An 18,721-nucleotide genomic window follows, 5' to 3' on the forward strand; every position below is an offset into this window, starting at 1 on the left:
GATTCTCTCTCCTGTCAATCACACGATGAAGGCCAAGCCCCGTCTGGTGGGAGGGAGGGACTATAAAACCCAGAAGTGTGGACGTGGCTCAGTCTCTGCAAGATGGAGGAGGGAGAGGTCACAACTCGCTGTCTTTAGTGGCCTTGCACCCTGCTTGAAATGGTATGAAACTGCACTTGAATTTGGTGGCCTTGCACCCTGCTTGAAATGGAATTTCAAGGAATAGCCGTGAGTCAACTGCCAGCCCACCAGCCGTGAGTGAGAGAGCTGCTAGCACAACAGGCTTGAGTGACGGAGCTGCCAGCCCAAGAATCCATTCGGCCCACAATGTCCATACTAGCCCTCTGGAAACCAGTCCCTTCAGCCCACAACACCCAGACTAGCGCTCCAGAAAGCCCCCGCCCACTGGCCACCAATATTGGAATTGGTGGAGAGGTGGAATATTGCGTTGGGGGACCAGCCCTCCCGTGTGATGCTGGGACCCAACGGGTCCCACTTAGTCTAGTATCTCCTATAACATGGTGCCCAGAATTGAACAGAATATTCAAAATGCGGTCTCACCAACGTCTTATTCAACTGCAACATGATCTCCCAACTATTATACTCAATGATGAAGGCCAAAGTGCCAAAAGCCTTTTTGACCACCTTATCCACCTGCGACTCAACCTTCAAGGAACCATGCATCTGTACTCCTAGATCCCTCTGCTCCACAACACTACTCAGAGGTCTACCAGTTACTGTGTAGGTCCTGCCCTTGTTCAACGTCCCAAAATGCAACACCTCACACTTCTCTGTATTAAATTACATCAACCATTCCTCTGCCCGCCTGGCCAATCGATCTAGATCCTGCTGCAATCTTTCACAACCATCTTTACTGTTCACAACCATCTTATTGTGCAGGCTAAACTGGATGTGGTAATCTGGAATATTTCTCACAGCTATTGCAAGATCTAGGCACTAATCTTGGGTGAGAGGTCAATAAAGGAGCAAATTATGTTTTGTCGAAGGTGCGATGTTTTGTACGACATTAAACTAATATAGAAAAATAAATTCCCCATGGTACAATTTGACTAGCACAAATCTCTCAATATGCTGGCAAACATCTGTTACTCCATCAGCATTAGTAACACAAATCATCTGTAATGTGTTGATACAAACATTTCGTATTTTAGCTTCTTTTCTCTCATCTGGATGAACTCATAACCTGGACAGCTGACAAACAATGATGCAAGGCAGCAGCTGGGGGACTTTGGAATAACGCTGAGGCATGGGAGTGACAGATTAGCAGCAATGACAAAACAAGAGAAATAAGAGCTATTGTGGGGAAGGTTACAACTGTAGTTATCAAGTGGGGGGGGGGGGGGAAGAAGGGGACAGAAAAACAAGGTAAATGGAGCAAGAGGACCTGACCAAAGTACAATCAAAGATTTTTCTGGCCCACAGGGTGTTCTAAGAAAGGAACATTCCTGATAACGTGATAGCTCCCACCTACCTTTCACTAATGTGCTTCCTACCCAATGGGGAACAGAACAAGTGCTAAGATTGAGACACTCACAAATTCCAGCCCCCCCACCCCACCTCAGGAGCCAATGTAAACATATTTATATGCCAGTCGAAGTTCTCATAAATGAGCAGGATGAATGATAATGTGAGGGATGCTTCTGTAAAAAATCAACAATAGGCAAGTTTATAACAGACTGGTCCAGTATTCACCAGCATTTTCTTTATGTTCAACCTCACTGCACCTGGATGTGGAGTGAATCATCCACTAGTGGATGAGATGGTTTGAGTTACTTCATTGATTTCTTTTCTACCTGTGGGGGAAACACTCAATTTCAACCTATTCCTTCCCCACTGGAACAGATGAAACGGAAAATGTATTTGATTGAAGCACTTGCAAAAATACAAATGACAAATACGTGAAATTTAATTACACAAGGTATAATGTTAGCACCACCTCTCTATATACTTACCATATTCTTTTCTTCTTTTACAACTTCGCCAATATTTCTTCATATTCTTCAAGTTTTTGTAATTAATCATTTAATTGGTCAGTTGGTTCAGCACTAGCTCTAATGTGTGAATAACTAGGTCATTAATTCAACTTCTCACAGTATCTGTGCACATAAATCACGACAAACCAAACTATTACTGTATTTTCTGGTATGTCCTTTCTCAGGCTAAATCTCAAGTCAGGCTCTTTTCATTTCTTTGATTTCAATGCTATTTGCACATAATAAATTAAGAGTGAAGGTTTCTGTTTTTGCATTTCCACTAGATTTTCAGCGCTGCTAAAACAAAATAAAACCTATTCATGAAAATACACAAATAAATGAAATAATATCCTTAAAATCAATTGAGACCACCTAACCACCAATTAAGTTCTAATATCCTGAGCCACACTAATCAATTTGCATCTAGTCACAACCAACTTCACAAAAAAGATAGAATAATTCTATAAACAGCATTTTAGGATGCATCTGAACTTCACATGTCAGAGACAACTTAAACTGTTTTATGCAATTATTCCATCTTCTTTAGATAGAGGTGGTGTACTACAGGCTCTCTGGAAACCAACTGACCTATATATCTGGCCTCAGACGAGATGCTGGATGTAGAGTCAGATGTTGCTGATTCATGACCTTTCACAATCTCAATATTACGAACTCTGTTAGATTGAGACTGCCTTTCACGGGATGATGGGCAAGATGGTGGATGACCGTGTGCGACTTTAGAACCAGCATTGTCTGCAAAGATTAAATTTGCTGTCAGCAGGTAATTACTATGATAGAAAATATTAGCTTTCACTGTACATATAAAATTCTTCTTTGATCCTGCAGATCAGCCAAAAAAATTGCACTGTGAAATTTATACAAAATACACAGGAAGTTTTAGTTAGTATAAATGTCAAAAAAAGGTGGAAGGCAGGAAATGAACACAAGGCATTTCTATTGGCCTTAAGCTGATAAATAATTGGGAATAAAAATGATCTTGGATAGACACAAAAAGCTGGAGCAACTCAGCGCAGCATCTCTGGACAGAAGGAATGGGTGACGTTTCAGATCGAGACCCTTCGGTCTGAAAAAGGGTCTCGACCCGAAACGCCACCCTTCCTTCTCTCCAGTGATGTTGCCTGTCCCGCTGAGTTGCTCCAGCTTCTTGTGTCTATCTTCGGTTTAAGCCAGCATCTGCATTTCCTTCTTTATACATAAAAATTATCTTGCTTGTTTTACCCATCAGATCACCCAATTTCTGTCGGTTTAAGTAACGTGGGAAAAAGATGGCAATGGTATTGAATGTTCAAAGTAGCTGCTAATATTTTTTGAGAAATAATCCTGATTAGTTTATACTGAGAACTTAAATGTTCATATGGCCACAATATACTTTGCCATACAAAATGTTTGTTGACCGATTTTGTTCAGAATTTGCTGCCAACTTCTAAATCCAAATCAGTGAAAGCAGACAATAAAATAGATTGGAAGTACCACTGGCTGTGAAGCATTCGGTTTGATTTTATATCAATGGAAGTGCAATTTATACGGTTTGCTGTCTCAATACAGCAGTCCAAATTTATTGAGAAATTTGACAACATTTCATTACAGTTAGCTTGTTCAATACAGAAAAACTTTCAATGTTCTCAATAAATGCTGTGTAGATTCAACAGTAGACATATTTATATTTAGGGGAAAGCAAGGAAAAATAAAACCAAATGCTCTTGATTATAGTTTTAACAATGGCTGCAACAGTCTTTCCCTCTGTTACTTCCCTTTGCACATCTTGCCCAATTCAGTTGTGCATATTTTTGTAGCAATTGTATGTTTCAACTACAGCCAACCCCACTTCTTTAATTTAATTCATTATACATGCATTACAAATTCATAAAAGAAATGGGCTGAGGATTTCCCTTCATGTCTTGCATAGAAAACAAGATCAGCATCAGTCTGAAGAAGGGTCCCCACCTGAAACGTCACCTTTCCATATCCTCCAGAGATGCTCCTTGACCTGCTGAGTTACTCCAGCATTTTGTGGGGGGGGTTTTAATGCTTTACACTAGTCATATAATCATGCCTTGTGGTCAGACCATTTTATTGCAAAAACTGTACTTTTGGGTATCAGGGTTTAATATTCCATATAAGCTATAGCTCCAGTTTCTTTGCTTTCAAAACAAAGTTACATAACTTTGCTCCTCTCATCTCAATTACTAATATTGTTACGGCTTATCTTTCAAAACATTTCTCGAGGAGCTCTGTTCTAAAGCTTATCAATCTATCCTGAATGTATAGTGGATTTTGCAGTAATAATGACAGTGAAACGGAAAGCAATGTATGACTAAGCACAGCTCCAGTTAAACATTGTTATCAAATATTTTTTGTTCTTCCATTGATCAAACTATTTACAGCATAATCCATCATGATTTTCAGAAATTAGTACTCTGACAAGAAACAAGTATTAATAAATCACTCATATATAGCCCCGATGACATTATACTTCGCTTGTTAGGGCTTGTATACAAAAACAGGGATGTAATGTTGAGGCTCTATAAGGTCTAAAAACTCCATACAGACAGCACCCACAGGATCGAACCAGAGTCTCTGGCGCTGTGAGGCAGCAACTCTATCGCTGCGTCACCGTGCCAAAATTTTCAAGTGATGAATATAGCATACATTATTCAGTGAAATAATCCTGATTTGGAATGATATGACAAGCAGAAAAGGCAAACACACTAATATGCATTACCCGACACATCATATTTACAATATTTTGAACAATTGGATTCCTTCGAGCATTTACCACAGAACAGTAACATTAACAGTCCAAGATATTTCCCAAATAAGAGGCAAATGGAGGTGTAACACATAACTTCAAGTAAAAGTAAGTTCTTTGTTATATCTTTAGTTACATCAGAGCAATAATGTTTTTATAACCAATTCATAAAACATTATTTTTAGCAAAGTACAGATAAAATTAACACTACTGTTATATCAAAGCAAATTGAGTTTTTACAAACCTACTTAATTTATTGGCTTGATAACACAATTATCAATTCAACCTTCTGATTAACTTTCTGTATTATAATTATAAATATAATGGAGAGAAGGCGATGGATATTCTAAACAACAAAGTAATGGAAAACTCACATGATTTTCTATTTGGCTGCCAGTGACTAGTGGAGTTCAGCAAGGGTCGGTGCTGGGGCTGCTTCACGTTGCCTGTTAATGATTTGGCCGAGGGGATTTAAGGCTTTGTGGCAAAGCTTGCGAATGATACGAAAATAGGTGGAGGGGCAGGTAGTGTAGAGAAAGCAGGGACTCTGCAGAAGGACGGACGAAGAAGGTTGGGAGAGTGGGCAGAGAAGTGGCAGAAGGAATATAGTGTAGCAAAGTGTGGAGTCATGCATTTTGGTATTCGGAATAAAGGCATAGACTATTTTCAAATTGGGGTGAGAATCCAGAAATTGGAAGTGCAAAGGGACTTGGGAGAGCTGGTGCTGGGTTCCAAATCTGTAAGTAGAATCAATAGTAAAGAAAGCTAGCATTTATTTCAAGAGGGCTTGCACACAAAACAGGGATGCAATGTTGAGGCTCTATAAGGCGCTGGTAAGGCCACATTTGGAATATTGTGAGCAATTTTGGGCACCATATCCAAAGAAGAATTGGCTGGCTCTGGAGAGGGTCCAGAGGAGGTTTACAAGAATGATCCCAGGAATGAGTAGGTTAACCTATGATGAAAATGTGTGGGCCTGTACTCACTGGAGTTTAGAAGAATGAGGGGGGAGATTGAAATATACAGAATAGTGACAGGCTTGGATAGTGGATGTGGAGAGAATGTTTCCACTAGTAGGAGTCCAGGACTAGAGATCATAGCCTCTGAAATAAAGGACATTCATTTAGGAAGGCGATGAGGAGACATTTATTTAGTCAGAGGGTGGTGAATCTGTGTAATTCTTTGTCACAGAAGGCTGTGGAGGCCAAGTCTGGATATGTTTTAGGCAGCGATAGATTTATGATTAGTGCAGGTATCAGAGGTTATGGAGGGAAGGCAAGAGAATGGGGTTAGAAGGGAGAGATAGATCAGCCATGATTGAATGGCAGTCGACTTGATGGGCTGAATAGCCTAATTCCACTCCTATCCCTTATGATCTTATGATTAAATATTACTGTCAATTGTAGCTCATCATCACATTCTCCAAATACTTTATTTATAGCATTGTTCATGCAACTTCATAGACACCAGCATGTAATCCCCACACTTCACTTCCTTGCTTCAAATCACTAGTTTAGATAACATTTATTTTGGATTTCCCATCAACTTTTTTTAAACATTTAATAGTTTTGATAAGGGATTTGTGATAGTCATTTTAGCTGCCAATAAATCATTTCTGAAATTGTTAAATCCAAATGTTGTACCAAGAATATTTTTCCCTTCCATGTACAGGGTGTTTTTTTTTAAAAATGCTTAATTTATTGGCTTGATAACACAATTAACAATTCAACCATCCGATTATGATAATTATGCAGCTTAAAACTACGGTAAACCATCATGATTAAAGGCTCTCAAATTCTTTCAAATTTAGTACATCTTTATTTCCAGTACATTACTGAATGGTTGTGTGCTTCTTTCAGCCTTACACAGCAACAAAGTGTATTTGGTTTGTTAAAAAAAAAAAATACATCGAATAAATGGCAAGCTGGATGCAATTAGATTGGCTTTGCTCAATCTTTAATTTAAGTTGGAGTTTAACTTCATTGTGCAAAATAAACTTTATAACAAGTTTAAAATACTTGTTTTACCATAGTTTAATGGCGTGTCCCCACACAACCTTTTTTTCTAAAGATAGATCTACTTGGTTGGGCATTTAAAACCCAAATCACTATTAAAAGGCATTATAATAATATTCAACTCACATTTCATCTGGCTTCATCACTGCTTCCTGTATGTAGCTCATAACACAGCACGTCACACTTTACCTGTTTCTGCAATTATCTTTAACTTAAATAAACATGCAAAGGGTGCTAACATAATACTGTTTCAGTTAAAAATCGATTATTAAAATAACTCTAATATTTTCCATTCAATTGTACTCAAATAGTCCTATGCAAATCAATACTGATCAGTTACCAAGTCCCAATTTGTCCAGAAATCAGTCTACCTGATTAACTCCACCTGCTGTACAAGCAATAATCCATGCCTAGGCATTTTTCATTATCCACAAAACATATTATGCCAGTATTGTATTTTTTCCTCTTAGTTTTCTTATTCTTGGTAAGTATTTCATCTTGCTTGATTTTCTTTAATGAGATTGGTAGGGGGAAGCATTTCAACATGTAGGATGTAAATTTTCCCATTTCTTCTTGCAACAAATTTAGGAGTCCTATCCTGAGAATATTCCCAATTCTATTATGACTATAAATTAAAAGATATCATATATTTGGCTCCACAGTTTCCTTCTAAAAGGATAGATTAGCAAACAGACTGTCATCTGCTAACCACAACTCTATGTACATGGAGATTGTGACCAGGAACAACTGGTTCTCAAATATTCCTGACATTGCAATAATGAACACACAGAATCTGGCTCGAAGAAATACAAGTAAGATTTCTTAAATACTTACACACCAAATGTAATTATTTCTAAACAGGCTCACTGGTTGGTTTAAATAGCTGTCCCCATGCAACTGCATTGTATAATCTCACTTTACAATAAAGGTTAACAAGCAGTTTAATATAACCAAATACTGGTTACGAGAATGGCAACATGCCCGACTCAGATTTTTGCATGCAAGGTAACCACTTTAACTTCAATTTATGATGAACATACCTACAGAAACTGGACTGCTGGACTCATCCACAGTTAACTTAAGTTGCTGAATAAAGTCAGGTTCATAAACAACTCTTTCTTGCCATATGTTCAGAACTCGTTCCATTTGCTTCTTACAGCTTTGCTCAGATTCTCTAGGAAAAGAGGAGAAATAAAGGTTAACATTTTCATTTTGAGTGAATTCGGCTAATATTGGGGCACTTGATAAGGTAGTGTGGCACATGAAACATATTTAGCATTGACAAATCAGTAAGGTTTGGCAAAGAATGCAATTAATGTATGTTGGAATAAATGTTTGAAAAAATTGGGCTTAAATTGTTAACATTTTTATAAAAAAGATTTTTTTGAAGGAGTATAGAAGATTTTACAAAGCCCGCCTATCTCACAAGGGCCTGTCCCACTTTGCGTTTTCATTCGGCGACTGCGAGCGTTAGTGACTGACGCCCGTAAAACCATCAAGTAGTACGATATACACGCTGACGTGTGCTGTCCTGCGGGTGATGCCCGGTTAGGGTTAGGATCAGGGTTAGCCTTAGGGCTAGGGTTAGGGTTATGGCCAGGGTTAGGGACTACAGATGGGCTGTAAAATATTCTTCCTTCAATGCATGGATTTTAAACATTAATATATTAAAATTAATACAATAAAATCAATTGTGCAAATGAAAAGATGTCTGAGCCATTCTGTTTTATATACAGATGTATTGGTCCATTTCCAGATCCAATCACTGTCTCTAACTTTTCACAGGGATGGATTCAGTGAGTGTAGACTGAACTCCCCTCTCCCATCCACCCCCCTCCTGCCCCCATCACTCTTTCTCCACCCCCCCTATCCTTCTCCCCTCCCCTCTTCCCCCCTACCCATCTCCTCTCCCTTCTTCCCTTCCCCCCTTCTCCCCGTTCTCCACTCCCCCCCTCCCCTCACATCCCCTTCTCCCCTCCTGCTCCCATTCTCCACCCCCCCCCCCCCCACTTACCCCGACGCAAGCCATTTGTGGACCCAGCGTGCGACCAGCGACCCCCGCACACTATACCACACACGCTATGGACAATTTATACAAACCTGTGCACCTTTGGAATGCGGGAGGAAACTCTAACCCTAGCCCTATAATATTATAGCTATAAATTGTCCCTAGAGTGTGTGGGATAGTGTGCGGGGGATCGCTAGTCAGTACGGATTCGATGGACCGAAGGGCACTGTATCCCTGAACTAAATGTGACACAGGGGCCCCAGGGGTTGGACTCGAACCCCCAATGTTCTGCCTGCTCCTCATGGGAACTAAACTGTTGGCCACGAGTTGGCCCAGAGGCAGATCTCTCTTCCAATGATCTCTCCAAACCCCCAGAGGCAGCGGGCTTTTCAACTGGGTACAGGCAATGTTGTCAATGTACCAGTGCCACCCTCCCGCTCCGGCCACTGAGTCTAAATACCCACCACCCATTTTGAAGCAAGGCGAGGGGGCGGGCATGTATACCTGCATTTATCTCATAGTCAATGTTACTAAAACAGGGACGTGATCTTTGAGCAGTATTATTAGTGGGATCTAGCTGTCACAGGTTGGGTCCACAAATGGGGGGGGCGTCAGGGAAAGTGGGGGGGGTTTGGGGGGGGGGGGGTTGGAGAATGGGAGAACGGAGGAAGAGGGGTTAAGGGAAGAAGGTGTGGTGGGGGAAGGGAGAAGGATAGGGGGGGAGTGGAGAAGGAGGGATGGGGGCAGGAGGGGGGAAGAGGGGTTGATGGGAGAGGGGAGTTCAGTCTACACTCACTGAATCCATCCCTGTGAAAAGTTAGAGAAGGTGATTGGATCTGGAAGCGGACCAATACATCTGTGAATAAAACTGAATGACTCGGACATCTTTTCATTTGCACAATTGATTTTATTGTGTTAATTTTAACATATTAATGTTTAAAATCCACGTATTTAAGGAAGAATATTTTACAGCCCATCTGTGGTCCCTAAACACAACCCTAACCAGGCATCACATACGTGGGGCAGCATACGTCAGCGTGTGACAGGGCGCACGACATGATGAGACACCCAGATGTCGTCCCTAGATTTTGAACATTCCAAAATCCAGGGGCGACAGGGAAACACCGCGCGTCACCATACATCACGCTGCGTCACGACCCGACCACGACAAGACAACCTCTTTACAGGCTCTCGCCCAACGAGGCCCTTCAGACTATGTAAAATAATGCAAAACTGTGATACATCAAGGAATCTTCACAGTTCACACTTTAATGTGAAGTAAATTCACTGAATAATATCAGTGCCATTCCTTAAGTATAACTGCACTTAATATACCACACTAATTTTTATAATTATAGCAGCGTCTTTATCTATATAATTAAAAGTCTCATCTTGACCACTTTCTGCCTGCTCTGTATATTGAATTTAGAACAAACGCTACCCTGTTTCGCTGTGATTTTTGGCCATCTTACTCAGTCCTCCTCCGCTGAGCCAGTCCCAAGGATTTTTCCCATCAATGAAAAATAAAAAAGTTATGAGTGTTTAAAAAAAACATTGAGATCACCTGTCAATCACCGCAATGAAGGTGACACCCCTTCTGGGGGGGGGGGGGGGGGGGGGGGGGGGGGGGGCAAGACTATAAAACCCCAGATGCCTGGACGCGAGTCAGTCACTCTGCAAGATCGCGAGGGAGAGGCCACGACTGTCATTCTAAGCTGTGAATCAACTGAACTGTGAGCCTGCAATGTACTTGCAATAAATGATTTGTTAGCCCTTAATGACAATGCCATAAGTTGTTTGGCCTGCTGCCCTGCCTGTGCTTGAAAGTGCAATGCTCAATTGGAAATGAAATGAAATGACAATGCCATGAGTTGTTTGGCCTGCTGCCCTGCCTGTGCTTGAAACTGCAATACTTTATTAGGTCCGACTGTGTTTGGAAGGAATAAATGTTTTATTAGGTCCGACTGTGTTTGGAAGGAATAAATGTTTTATTAGGTCCGACTGTGTTTAGTCCAAAAATCCCGCTCATTTCGTGACTTCCGCTTAGTGGACAGGTCGCGCTGATTGCGTAATTTCCGGTGAGTGCAGAGGTCGCGCTGATTGCGTAATTTCCAGTAAGTGCAGAGGTCACGCTGATTGAGGATGCGCTGCTGACTGCGGAAGCCCCACAGTGGAGAGGCCGCACTCAGCCGTGTGAGTAGATTCAAGAAAGTTTACTGTCATATCTATGGTGTGTGTATGTGAGTGTGTATGTGTGCGCGAGTGTGTGAGTGTGTGAGTGTGAGTGTGTGAGTGTGTGTGTGTGTGTGTGTGTGTGTGTGTGTGTGTGTGTGTGTGTGTGTGTGTGTGTGTGTGTGTGTGTGTGTGTGTGTGTGTGTGTGTGTGTGTGTGTGTGTGTGTGTGTGTGTGTGTGTGTGTGTGTGTGTGTGTGTGTGTGTGTGTGTGTGTGTGTGTGTGTGTGTGTGTATTGGAATTGGTGGAGAAGTGGAATGTTGCGTTGGGGGACCAGCCCTCCCGTGTGAAGCTGGGACCCAACGGGTGCCACTTAGTCTAGTTTCCAATATAGAGCTCTGTCTGTGGAAATTGATTAATTGTACCTCAGTAGATGAGTCTGCATTCAAGAAGGACATTTCCAGCTTCTTTGGAAGACAGGAACTCAAGGCAGCTTCCTTCCTACTGACAAACACCCCCCCCCCCCCCATCATTTGTCAATATTTTTGATTTAGGTTAAAAACCATACCTGGCAACATGTGAAAATGCATCCACTAGAACTCCTTCAAAGGCCTTGGTGAATTCAGGACCTTTCCTCTTACTGTTCTGAATAACATCATTAGCCAGATAGATGAATGTCAATTTCCTGCTTGGTTTAGCTAGATGTGGTTGAAAAAAGTTACTGTCAATGTAAAATATACAGACATTCATATAGATAACAAACATAATTGCACTATTGGTAACAGTTGGTTTAAACATGAAAATTGGGAGAACAAGGCTAGTCAGTCCCTCAAGATAGGCACAAAATGCTGGAGTAACAGCAGGACAGGCTGTATCTCTGGAGAGAAGGAGTGGGTGACGTTTCGGGTCAAGACTCTTCTTCAGACAGAGATAAATTGTAGTTGTATACAGTAAGACTGGTAGGAGATGGGGGAGAGGATAGAGAGAGGGAAAGCAAGGACTACTTGAAGTTAGAGAATGTTCATACTGCTGGGGTGTAAGCTACCCAAGCAAAATGTGAGGTGGTATTCCTCCTATTTGCGCTGGGCTTCACTCTGACAATGGAGGAGGCCCAGGGCAGAAAGCCATCGTCAATTACTTCCGTTTTTTCAGGCTCCCACTACCTCATCTTTACTTTGGATATTCAGTCACTCTACACCTCCATTCCCCACCAGGAAGTCTTAAAGCCCTCTGTTTCTTCCTCGACCGCAGTTTCTTCCTCGTGCCTAGCAGAGATGGTCTTAACCCTTAACAACGACTACTCCCACTTCCTCCAAATCCAAAGCTTAGCTATGGGCACTCACATGGGCCCCAGCTATGCCTGTCCTCTTTTTAGGGTACATCGAGCAATCACTATTCCAGGTATACACTGGCCCTATCCCGAATTCTACCGAAGCTACATTGACCACTGCATTGGTACTTCCTCCGACACCCATGCAGAACTCACTGACTTCATCAACTTCACGACAAATTTCCATCCTGCACTCAAATCCACGTGGACCATCTCCGACATCTCCCTACCTTTTCTAGATCTCATCGTCTCCATCACAGGAGACGGACTATCGACTGACATCTATTACAAACCCACTGACTCCCATAGCTATTTAGACTACACTTTCTCCCACCCTGCATCCTGTAAAGACTACTCTCAATTCATCCATCTACGCCGCATCTGCACCCAGAATGAGGTGTTCCATAACAGGTCATCGGAGAAGTCCCCAATCTTTAGGGTTCCCCTCTTCCATTATCACTAGCCACATTTTCCCATCTCCACCCCTTTCTGCTTTCCGCAGAGACCGTTCCCTCCACAACTCCCTGGTCAACTCATCCCTTCCCACCCCAACCACACCTTCCACAGGAACTTTTCCCTGCAACCACAGGAGATACAACACCTGTCCCTATACCTCCCCCCTCGACTACATCCAAGGACCCTACGGTCTTTCCGGGTGAGGCAGAGGTTCACTTGCACCTCCTCCAACCTCAACTAATGTATCCGCTGTTCCAGGTGTGGACTCCTGTATATCTGCGAGATCAAGCGCAGGCTCGACGATTGTTTCGCTGAACACCTCCGCTCAGTCCACCTAAACCTACCTGATGTCCCGGTTTCTCAACCCTTTAACTCCCCCTCCCATACCTTTCTGTCCTGGGCCTCCTCTATTGTCAGAGTGAGGCCCAGCGCAAATTGGAGGAACAGCACCTCATATTTTGCTTGGGTAGCTTACACCCCAGTGGTATGAACAATGACATCTCTAACTTCAAGTAGCTTTCCCTCTCTCTCCATCCCCCTCCCTCATACCAGTCTTACTGTCTCCGACTGCATTTTATCTCTGTACTGCCCACTGCCAACTGAAGTTCCGGAAGTGGCGGCGCTGTGAAACGGCTGCGGCTCGCCTGCAGTCTGTCTGTTTTTACTTTTTTGTGTTGTTTTTTTTGTCTAGTTCAGTTAAATTTTTGGTTATTAGGTGGTGTTATGTGTGGGGGGGGGGTGAAACAGGGCTTTCTGTCTCTCCCTTCGGGGGAATGCGACTTTTTTGTCGTATCCCCCTTCTCTTCCCCCGCCTGAGCTGAGGCCTAATGGCGGAGCTGGCGGCCTCCAACCTGCGACCAACCTCGAGGATCCGGAGGTAGAGCCAGCGAGGCTGGCCGTCTTCGAGCTGCGGCGACGTTCGGGCAGCGGCACGACTCGGCGCTCCGGCGAGGGCGAACGGCGCGGGGCTGAGACACTCCCGTGCGGGCGGCGCGGCTACCGGCTGGAAGGCGCTCCCGTGGGGGCGGCCTGGGTCCCGGCTGGAAGGTGCTCCGGTGTGGGCGGACCGGCTCCCGGCTGGAAGGTGCTCCCGTGTGGGCGGACCGGCTCCCAGCTGGAAGGTGCTCCCGTGGGGGCAGCCCGGTGCGGGGCTGAGACGCTGCCGTGTGGGCGGCCCGGTGCGGGGCGGAGACGGTGCTCCGGTGGCTGAGGCGGCGTTCTGGCGGCAGCGACCTGAAAGCGGGCCAGTGGATGACATAGTCGGGAGCTCGCAGGGCACAGGCTGGTGCCTATTTTCCGGAGCTCCCGTGGCAACAGCTGCGTCTGCTGGACTGGAGGGCGGCAGCTTCGACCACCCCCGGGCCGCGGAGCTTGAACCGCGGGACTGACTTACCATCGCCCGGTGGGGTATCGCCTCAGCGCAGAGGGAGAAGAGGAGGGAAGAGACAGTAACTCTAAGACTTTTGCCTCCATGACAGTGAGGAGGTGCTTGGTGAACTCACTGTGGTGGATGTTAATTTGTGTTTATTGTGTGTTGTTATTATTACATGTATGGCTGCAGGCAACAACATTTCGTTCAGACCGAAAGGTCTGAATGACAAATAAAGGATTCAATTCAATTCCCCTGACATCAGTCTGAAGAAGGGTCTCAACCCGAAACGTCACCCATTCTTTCTCTCCAGAGATGCTGCCTGTCCGGCTGAGTTACTTCAGCATTTTGTGTCTATCTTCCATTTAAACCAGCATCTGCAGTCCTTTCCCACACACTATGTCTTAAATGGGTCCCTCATTAATTTTAAACAGTGACATCCAAGTTCTAAATTATCGTATATGGGGAAACATCAGCTCTACATCCACCATGTCAATTCTTTCAGTTTCAATCAATTTTAAAATTACAGTTGACCCATTCAAGGACATAACTATTATTGGTTAAATGCAAAACACCTAATCTACAGGATTAATGGTAGGTAATAACTCAGGGCTGCTCTCTATTTGTTGGTAGAATGAATCAGTTGCGTCATAACAGCTGGGAAGAAACTATGGTATGCTACTTTATTTGTCACATGTACCGAGGTGCAGTGAAATTCATTTTTGTATACAGTCAGTACATATCACTATACATAAGCACTTAGATACGTATTAAATAAGCATCTCAGATACAGTACGTGTAAAGCAATAGTACTCTGAAACGAAATACAGTCACCTGTTTGGTGCCATTTTCACGTTTAAGTTGTTATGCGTAGGGATCTTGATCTGATCATCTGTTGCCCTAGCGGCATTGCAGGGTCGACCTGGCCAAGCATAGCCATGGTGTCCTCCTCCACTGCTCCATCACTGTGGGCCATGTCTGATACACATGCCTGGACTCCTGGAGCAGCGCCCAGTCCAACCGAGCCCCAGGCAGCTGCGGGGCCTCCATTGGCCCGCTTCCCTGTCGAGGCACTGCACTCACTCCCGCAGCCAGTCTGCTCACCAGCCCTCCAGATCGGTTCCCTTGGGTCCCCAATCTGCAGCAGGCGAGCTGGGCGGGTTCCGATTCACAGCACTGGTCCTCCGTCCATGGCGGGCGATCCCCCAGTCTGTGACAGGCAGGCTGGGCCTACCTGGCGGGTTCCGGTCTGCGGCACGAGTCCACAACCGCGGTGGGAGAGTCAGGCCTACTGGGCGAGTCCCCAGTCTCCAGCGGGTGAACTGGACCAATCAGACGGGTCCTCATTCCACAGGCCGCAGCGCTCCGCAAGATTCTCCCGCCACGTGCGCCTCTCCTCGCTCTGCAGTGGCCAGGCCCGGCCCAGGTCAACTCCGCACCGGCGGCAGGGCCCGGTACAGCACAGTTGCGCAACACTCGCCAAGAGTACTCTTCTGCGCTGGTGCAGCGTTTGCTGGGGGCTCCCTTCTGTGCTGGCGCAGTGCTCGCTGGGGGCTCCCTTCTGTGCTGGCACAACGCTCACCCAGAATTCAGTCCCTGAATCTGGAGGTGTTCATTTTCATACTTCCGTACCTGTAGCATGATGGGAGTGGGAAGAAGAGGGAGTGATCAGGGTGCGACTCGTCCGTGATTATGCTGCCGTAAATTGAGTCAATGGAAGGCAGGTTGGTTTGTGATGGTCTAGGCTGCGTCCACAATTCTCGGCAATTTCGTGAGATCTCGGATGGAGCTGTTCCTAAACCCATGCTGCGATGCATCCTGATAAACTGCTTTTTAGGCGCATCTGTAGAAGTTGATGTGTGGCTGGGGACATGCCGAACAACCTAAGCCTTCAAAGGAAGTAGATGCGTTGGTGTGCTTTCTTGGTCATTGCTTCGATATGGGTGATCCACGACAAGTTGCTGGTGATATTTAATCCAAGGAACTTGATGTTTTTAACCATCTCTTCTTCAGCACCATCATTGCATACAGAGGTTTGCTTCCTGAAGGTCACTTTGTGTCTTTCTTTCAATGTCTCAATGTTAACTCCAGCACTCTATGTAAAATCAGCATCTACAGTTCCTAGTTTTTCCATTTTTTCTGGTCATAGTTGAAACAAGAAATAGAATCCCAAGATGTTTGCTGAAATGTTGTCTTTCTTCCCATCCCTCCCCCATCAAAGGTGTGAATAGACCAATGCAAGTAGATTTCCAAAGCTAAAGAAAGAAACTCACATACTACATCACAAGCACATCAGTTATAACAATACGCAAATTACTTGTTTGAAGTAATTTCTACAATTGAATTACTGAAATATACTTATTACCATTAGTTTCAAAAGTATTCTATTTCACAAGAATGTTGTACAATAATCCTGGCACCACTGCAGAAATGTGTAGTATGGGCAACAGTACCAGCTTGACAATGTGCTAATATAATAATTGGGCTATATCCATTTCAAACATTTTCAGTTCAAACATTAAAAAAATGGTTTCTTCTAGTCGGACCACAATAAAACCCAGGAATAAAACGTAATGGTTTCACACTGGAATACAACCAAGTAGCAGTTGTTATCCATCTAAACCACTCATTCAAAAAAGTTAAAAGATTATCGGGGGGGGGTCCAAATCCTTCTCGAGTGAAACCTGAACTGACAATCCACGGTAGTACTGAGGGGATGTCACAGGTGGTGTGTATCAGTTTAATCTTTGCAACAGGAAGTAAAAGATGTGTTTGCAGTTATTTAAAAATAATCGATTAAGTCATTTCAGTAACCTGAATAACATTTTAACTTCAATCTCTCCCCATCGCAACACCCCATCCTGATGCTGAAGATCGCTGAACCTGGAAGTAACTCACAGGGTCACATAGCATCCCTGGAGAAAGGAATAGGTGACCAAAAGTTGGGGTATCTCAGCGGGTCACATAGCATCTCTGGAGAAAGGAACAGGTGACATTTTGCGTCGCGACCCTCTTTTTCCTTCTCCATAGATTTGAAGGCAATTGGAAAACAAAAATGCCGCCTGACCCACTGATTTCATCCGGCAGTTTGATTTATTGCTCAAGATTCCAATACCTAGAATCCTCCGCCACAGATGCTGCCCGTGCTTCTAAGTATCCTCTGTATGTAGTCAGATTAAAATGCTGGAGAAACTCAGCGGGTGAGACAGCATCTATGGAGCGAAGGAAATATGCAACGTTTCGGGTCGAGACCCTTCTTCAGACTGATGTGAGGGTGGGGGCGCGGGAAGACTGATGTGAGGGTGGGGGCGCGGGAAGACTGATGTGAGGGTGGGGGACACACTGACGTAGTCATTCAGTTTCGTCTCCCAGAAAATATACTGTTTTGCTTTAAGAAGTTGGGGTAGTTCAGTGGGCCAGGCAGCAGCTCAGGAGAACCTGGATAGGGTATGTTTCAGATCGGGACCCTGGGTAGGGGGGGGGGGGGGGTTAGAGAGGAAGGGCAGTTAGAGAGGAGGGGCAACACGAGGCCTGGCAGGTAATATGCCAAATGGAGAAATAAGGAACTGCAGATATTGTTTACAAAGAAAAGAGTAACAGGAGTAACTCAGCGGTTCATGCAGCATCTCTGGAGCACATGTGTAGGTTGGGTAGACACAAAATGTTGGAGTAACTCAGCGGGACAGGTAGCATCTCTGGAGATACGGAATGGGTCTGAAGAAGGGTCTCGACCCAAAACGTCACCCATTCCTTCTCTCCAGAGATGCTGCCTGTCCCGCTGAGTTACTCAAACATTTTGTGGCTATCTTCGGAGTAAATCAGCATCTGCATGTATTTCCTACACATGGATAGGGTGGGGATCCTTCTGGCCGACAGAGTTGAGGAGGGCTACTTGTTTCTTGCCTTCACCCTCCCGTTCACCCTTAAAATGAAGGCTGATGACCCGGTGTAAGTGTGGGAGCTCGCTGTGCGCGTTAGGGTATGGGGGGAGGACGGGGGATAGACACAAAATGCTGGAGTAACTCAGCGCGACAGGCAGCATCTCTGGAGAAGGAATGGCTGATGTTTCGGGTCGAGATGCTTCTTCAGACTGGAGGCGGGGCTGCCCTTAACCGGGGATCCATTCGCTCACCTATCTTCAGCTCCCGGTGCCAGACGTGCACGATAATGCCGGCGTGCTTCCGATGATGGATGAGCCAGAGCGACAGAGTCTGCACGCTCTGCTGAGAGTTACTGAGCTCGGCCAGCTTCTTCTCCAGCGCGGATTCCGAGAAGGAGGACATCTCCTTGCGGGAGGAGCAGAGCGGGGCAGCGAGCAGCCGCCGAGTCTCTCGGCCACCGACTTCCTCGCACTCAACTCTCCCGCCTGGCGAAATGGCGGCGTCACCTCTCACCTCGGAGGTCAAAGGGCGCGGGCGCCGCGGGGTTATCGCGCGGAGCGAGGGGCCGAGCGGCGGCGGTTGGAAACAGCCTCCTCGCCCATGGCGGCTCCACCCGGGGCGGGGGCTGTGGGGCGCGGGGGAGAGAGAGAGAGATGGGAGATGAGCGGGAAACCCCGCCTGGACCCGCGGGCCGAGCGAGGTTAGTACGCACGCGCAGGGAGCTAG

General features: G+C 45.0%; 1 protein-coding gene and 1 long non-coding RNA gene across 3 annotated transcripts in view; both read right to left on the reverse strand.

Annotated features, from left to right (window-relative positions):
• Positions 1 to 18,697, reverse strand: part of rprd1b (regulation of nuclear pre-mRNA domain containing 1B) — a 31,993-nt gene extending 13,296 nt beyond the window's left edge. The window contains exons 1-4 of one of the 2 annotated variants that reach the window (XM_033041611.1): positions 18,247 to 18,697; positions 11,528 to 11,657; positions 7,820 to 7,953; positions 2,583 to 2,747 (exon numbers count right to left, since the gene is read on the reverse strand). In XM_033041611.1, coding sequence (XP_032897502.1) covers positions 2,583 to 2,747; positions 7,820 to 7,953; positions 11,528 to 11,657; positions 18,247 to 18,397 — 580 coding nt within the window. In that variant the 5' untranslated portion in view covers positions 18,398 to 18,697. The remainder of the gene's footprint in view (positions 1 to 2,582; positions 2,748 to 7,819; positions 7,954 to 11,527; positions 11,658 to 18,246) is intronic. The other variant, XM_033041612.1, reaches the window with a different exon arrangement.
• LOC116986254 lies at positions 4,041 to 4,528 on the reverse strand. The gene is made up of 2 exons (XR_004415445.1): positions 4,232 to 4,528; positions 4,041 to 4,186 (listed from the first exon to the last, which is right to left on the reverse strand). It is a non-coding gene; the product is annotated as an uncharacterized LOC116986254 (long non-coding RNA).
• Positions 18,698 to 18,721: the final 24 nt, after the last annotated feature.

Source organism: Amblyraja radiata, chromosome 23 (genome assembly GCF_010909765.2).
Source record: "Amblyraja radiata isolate CabotCenter1 chromosome 23, sAmbRad1.1.pri, whole genome shotgun sequence".
Taxonomy (NCBI): Eukaryota; Metazoa; Chordata; class Chondrichthyes; order Rajiformes; family Rajidae; genus Amblyraja; species Amblyraja radiata.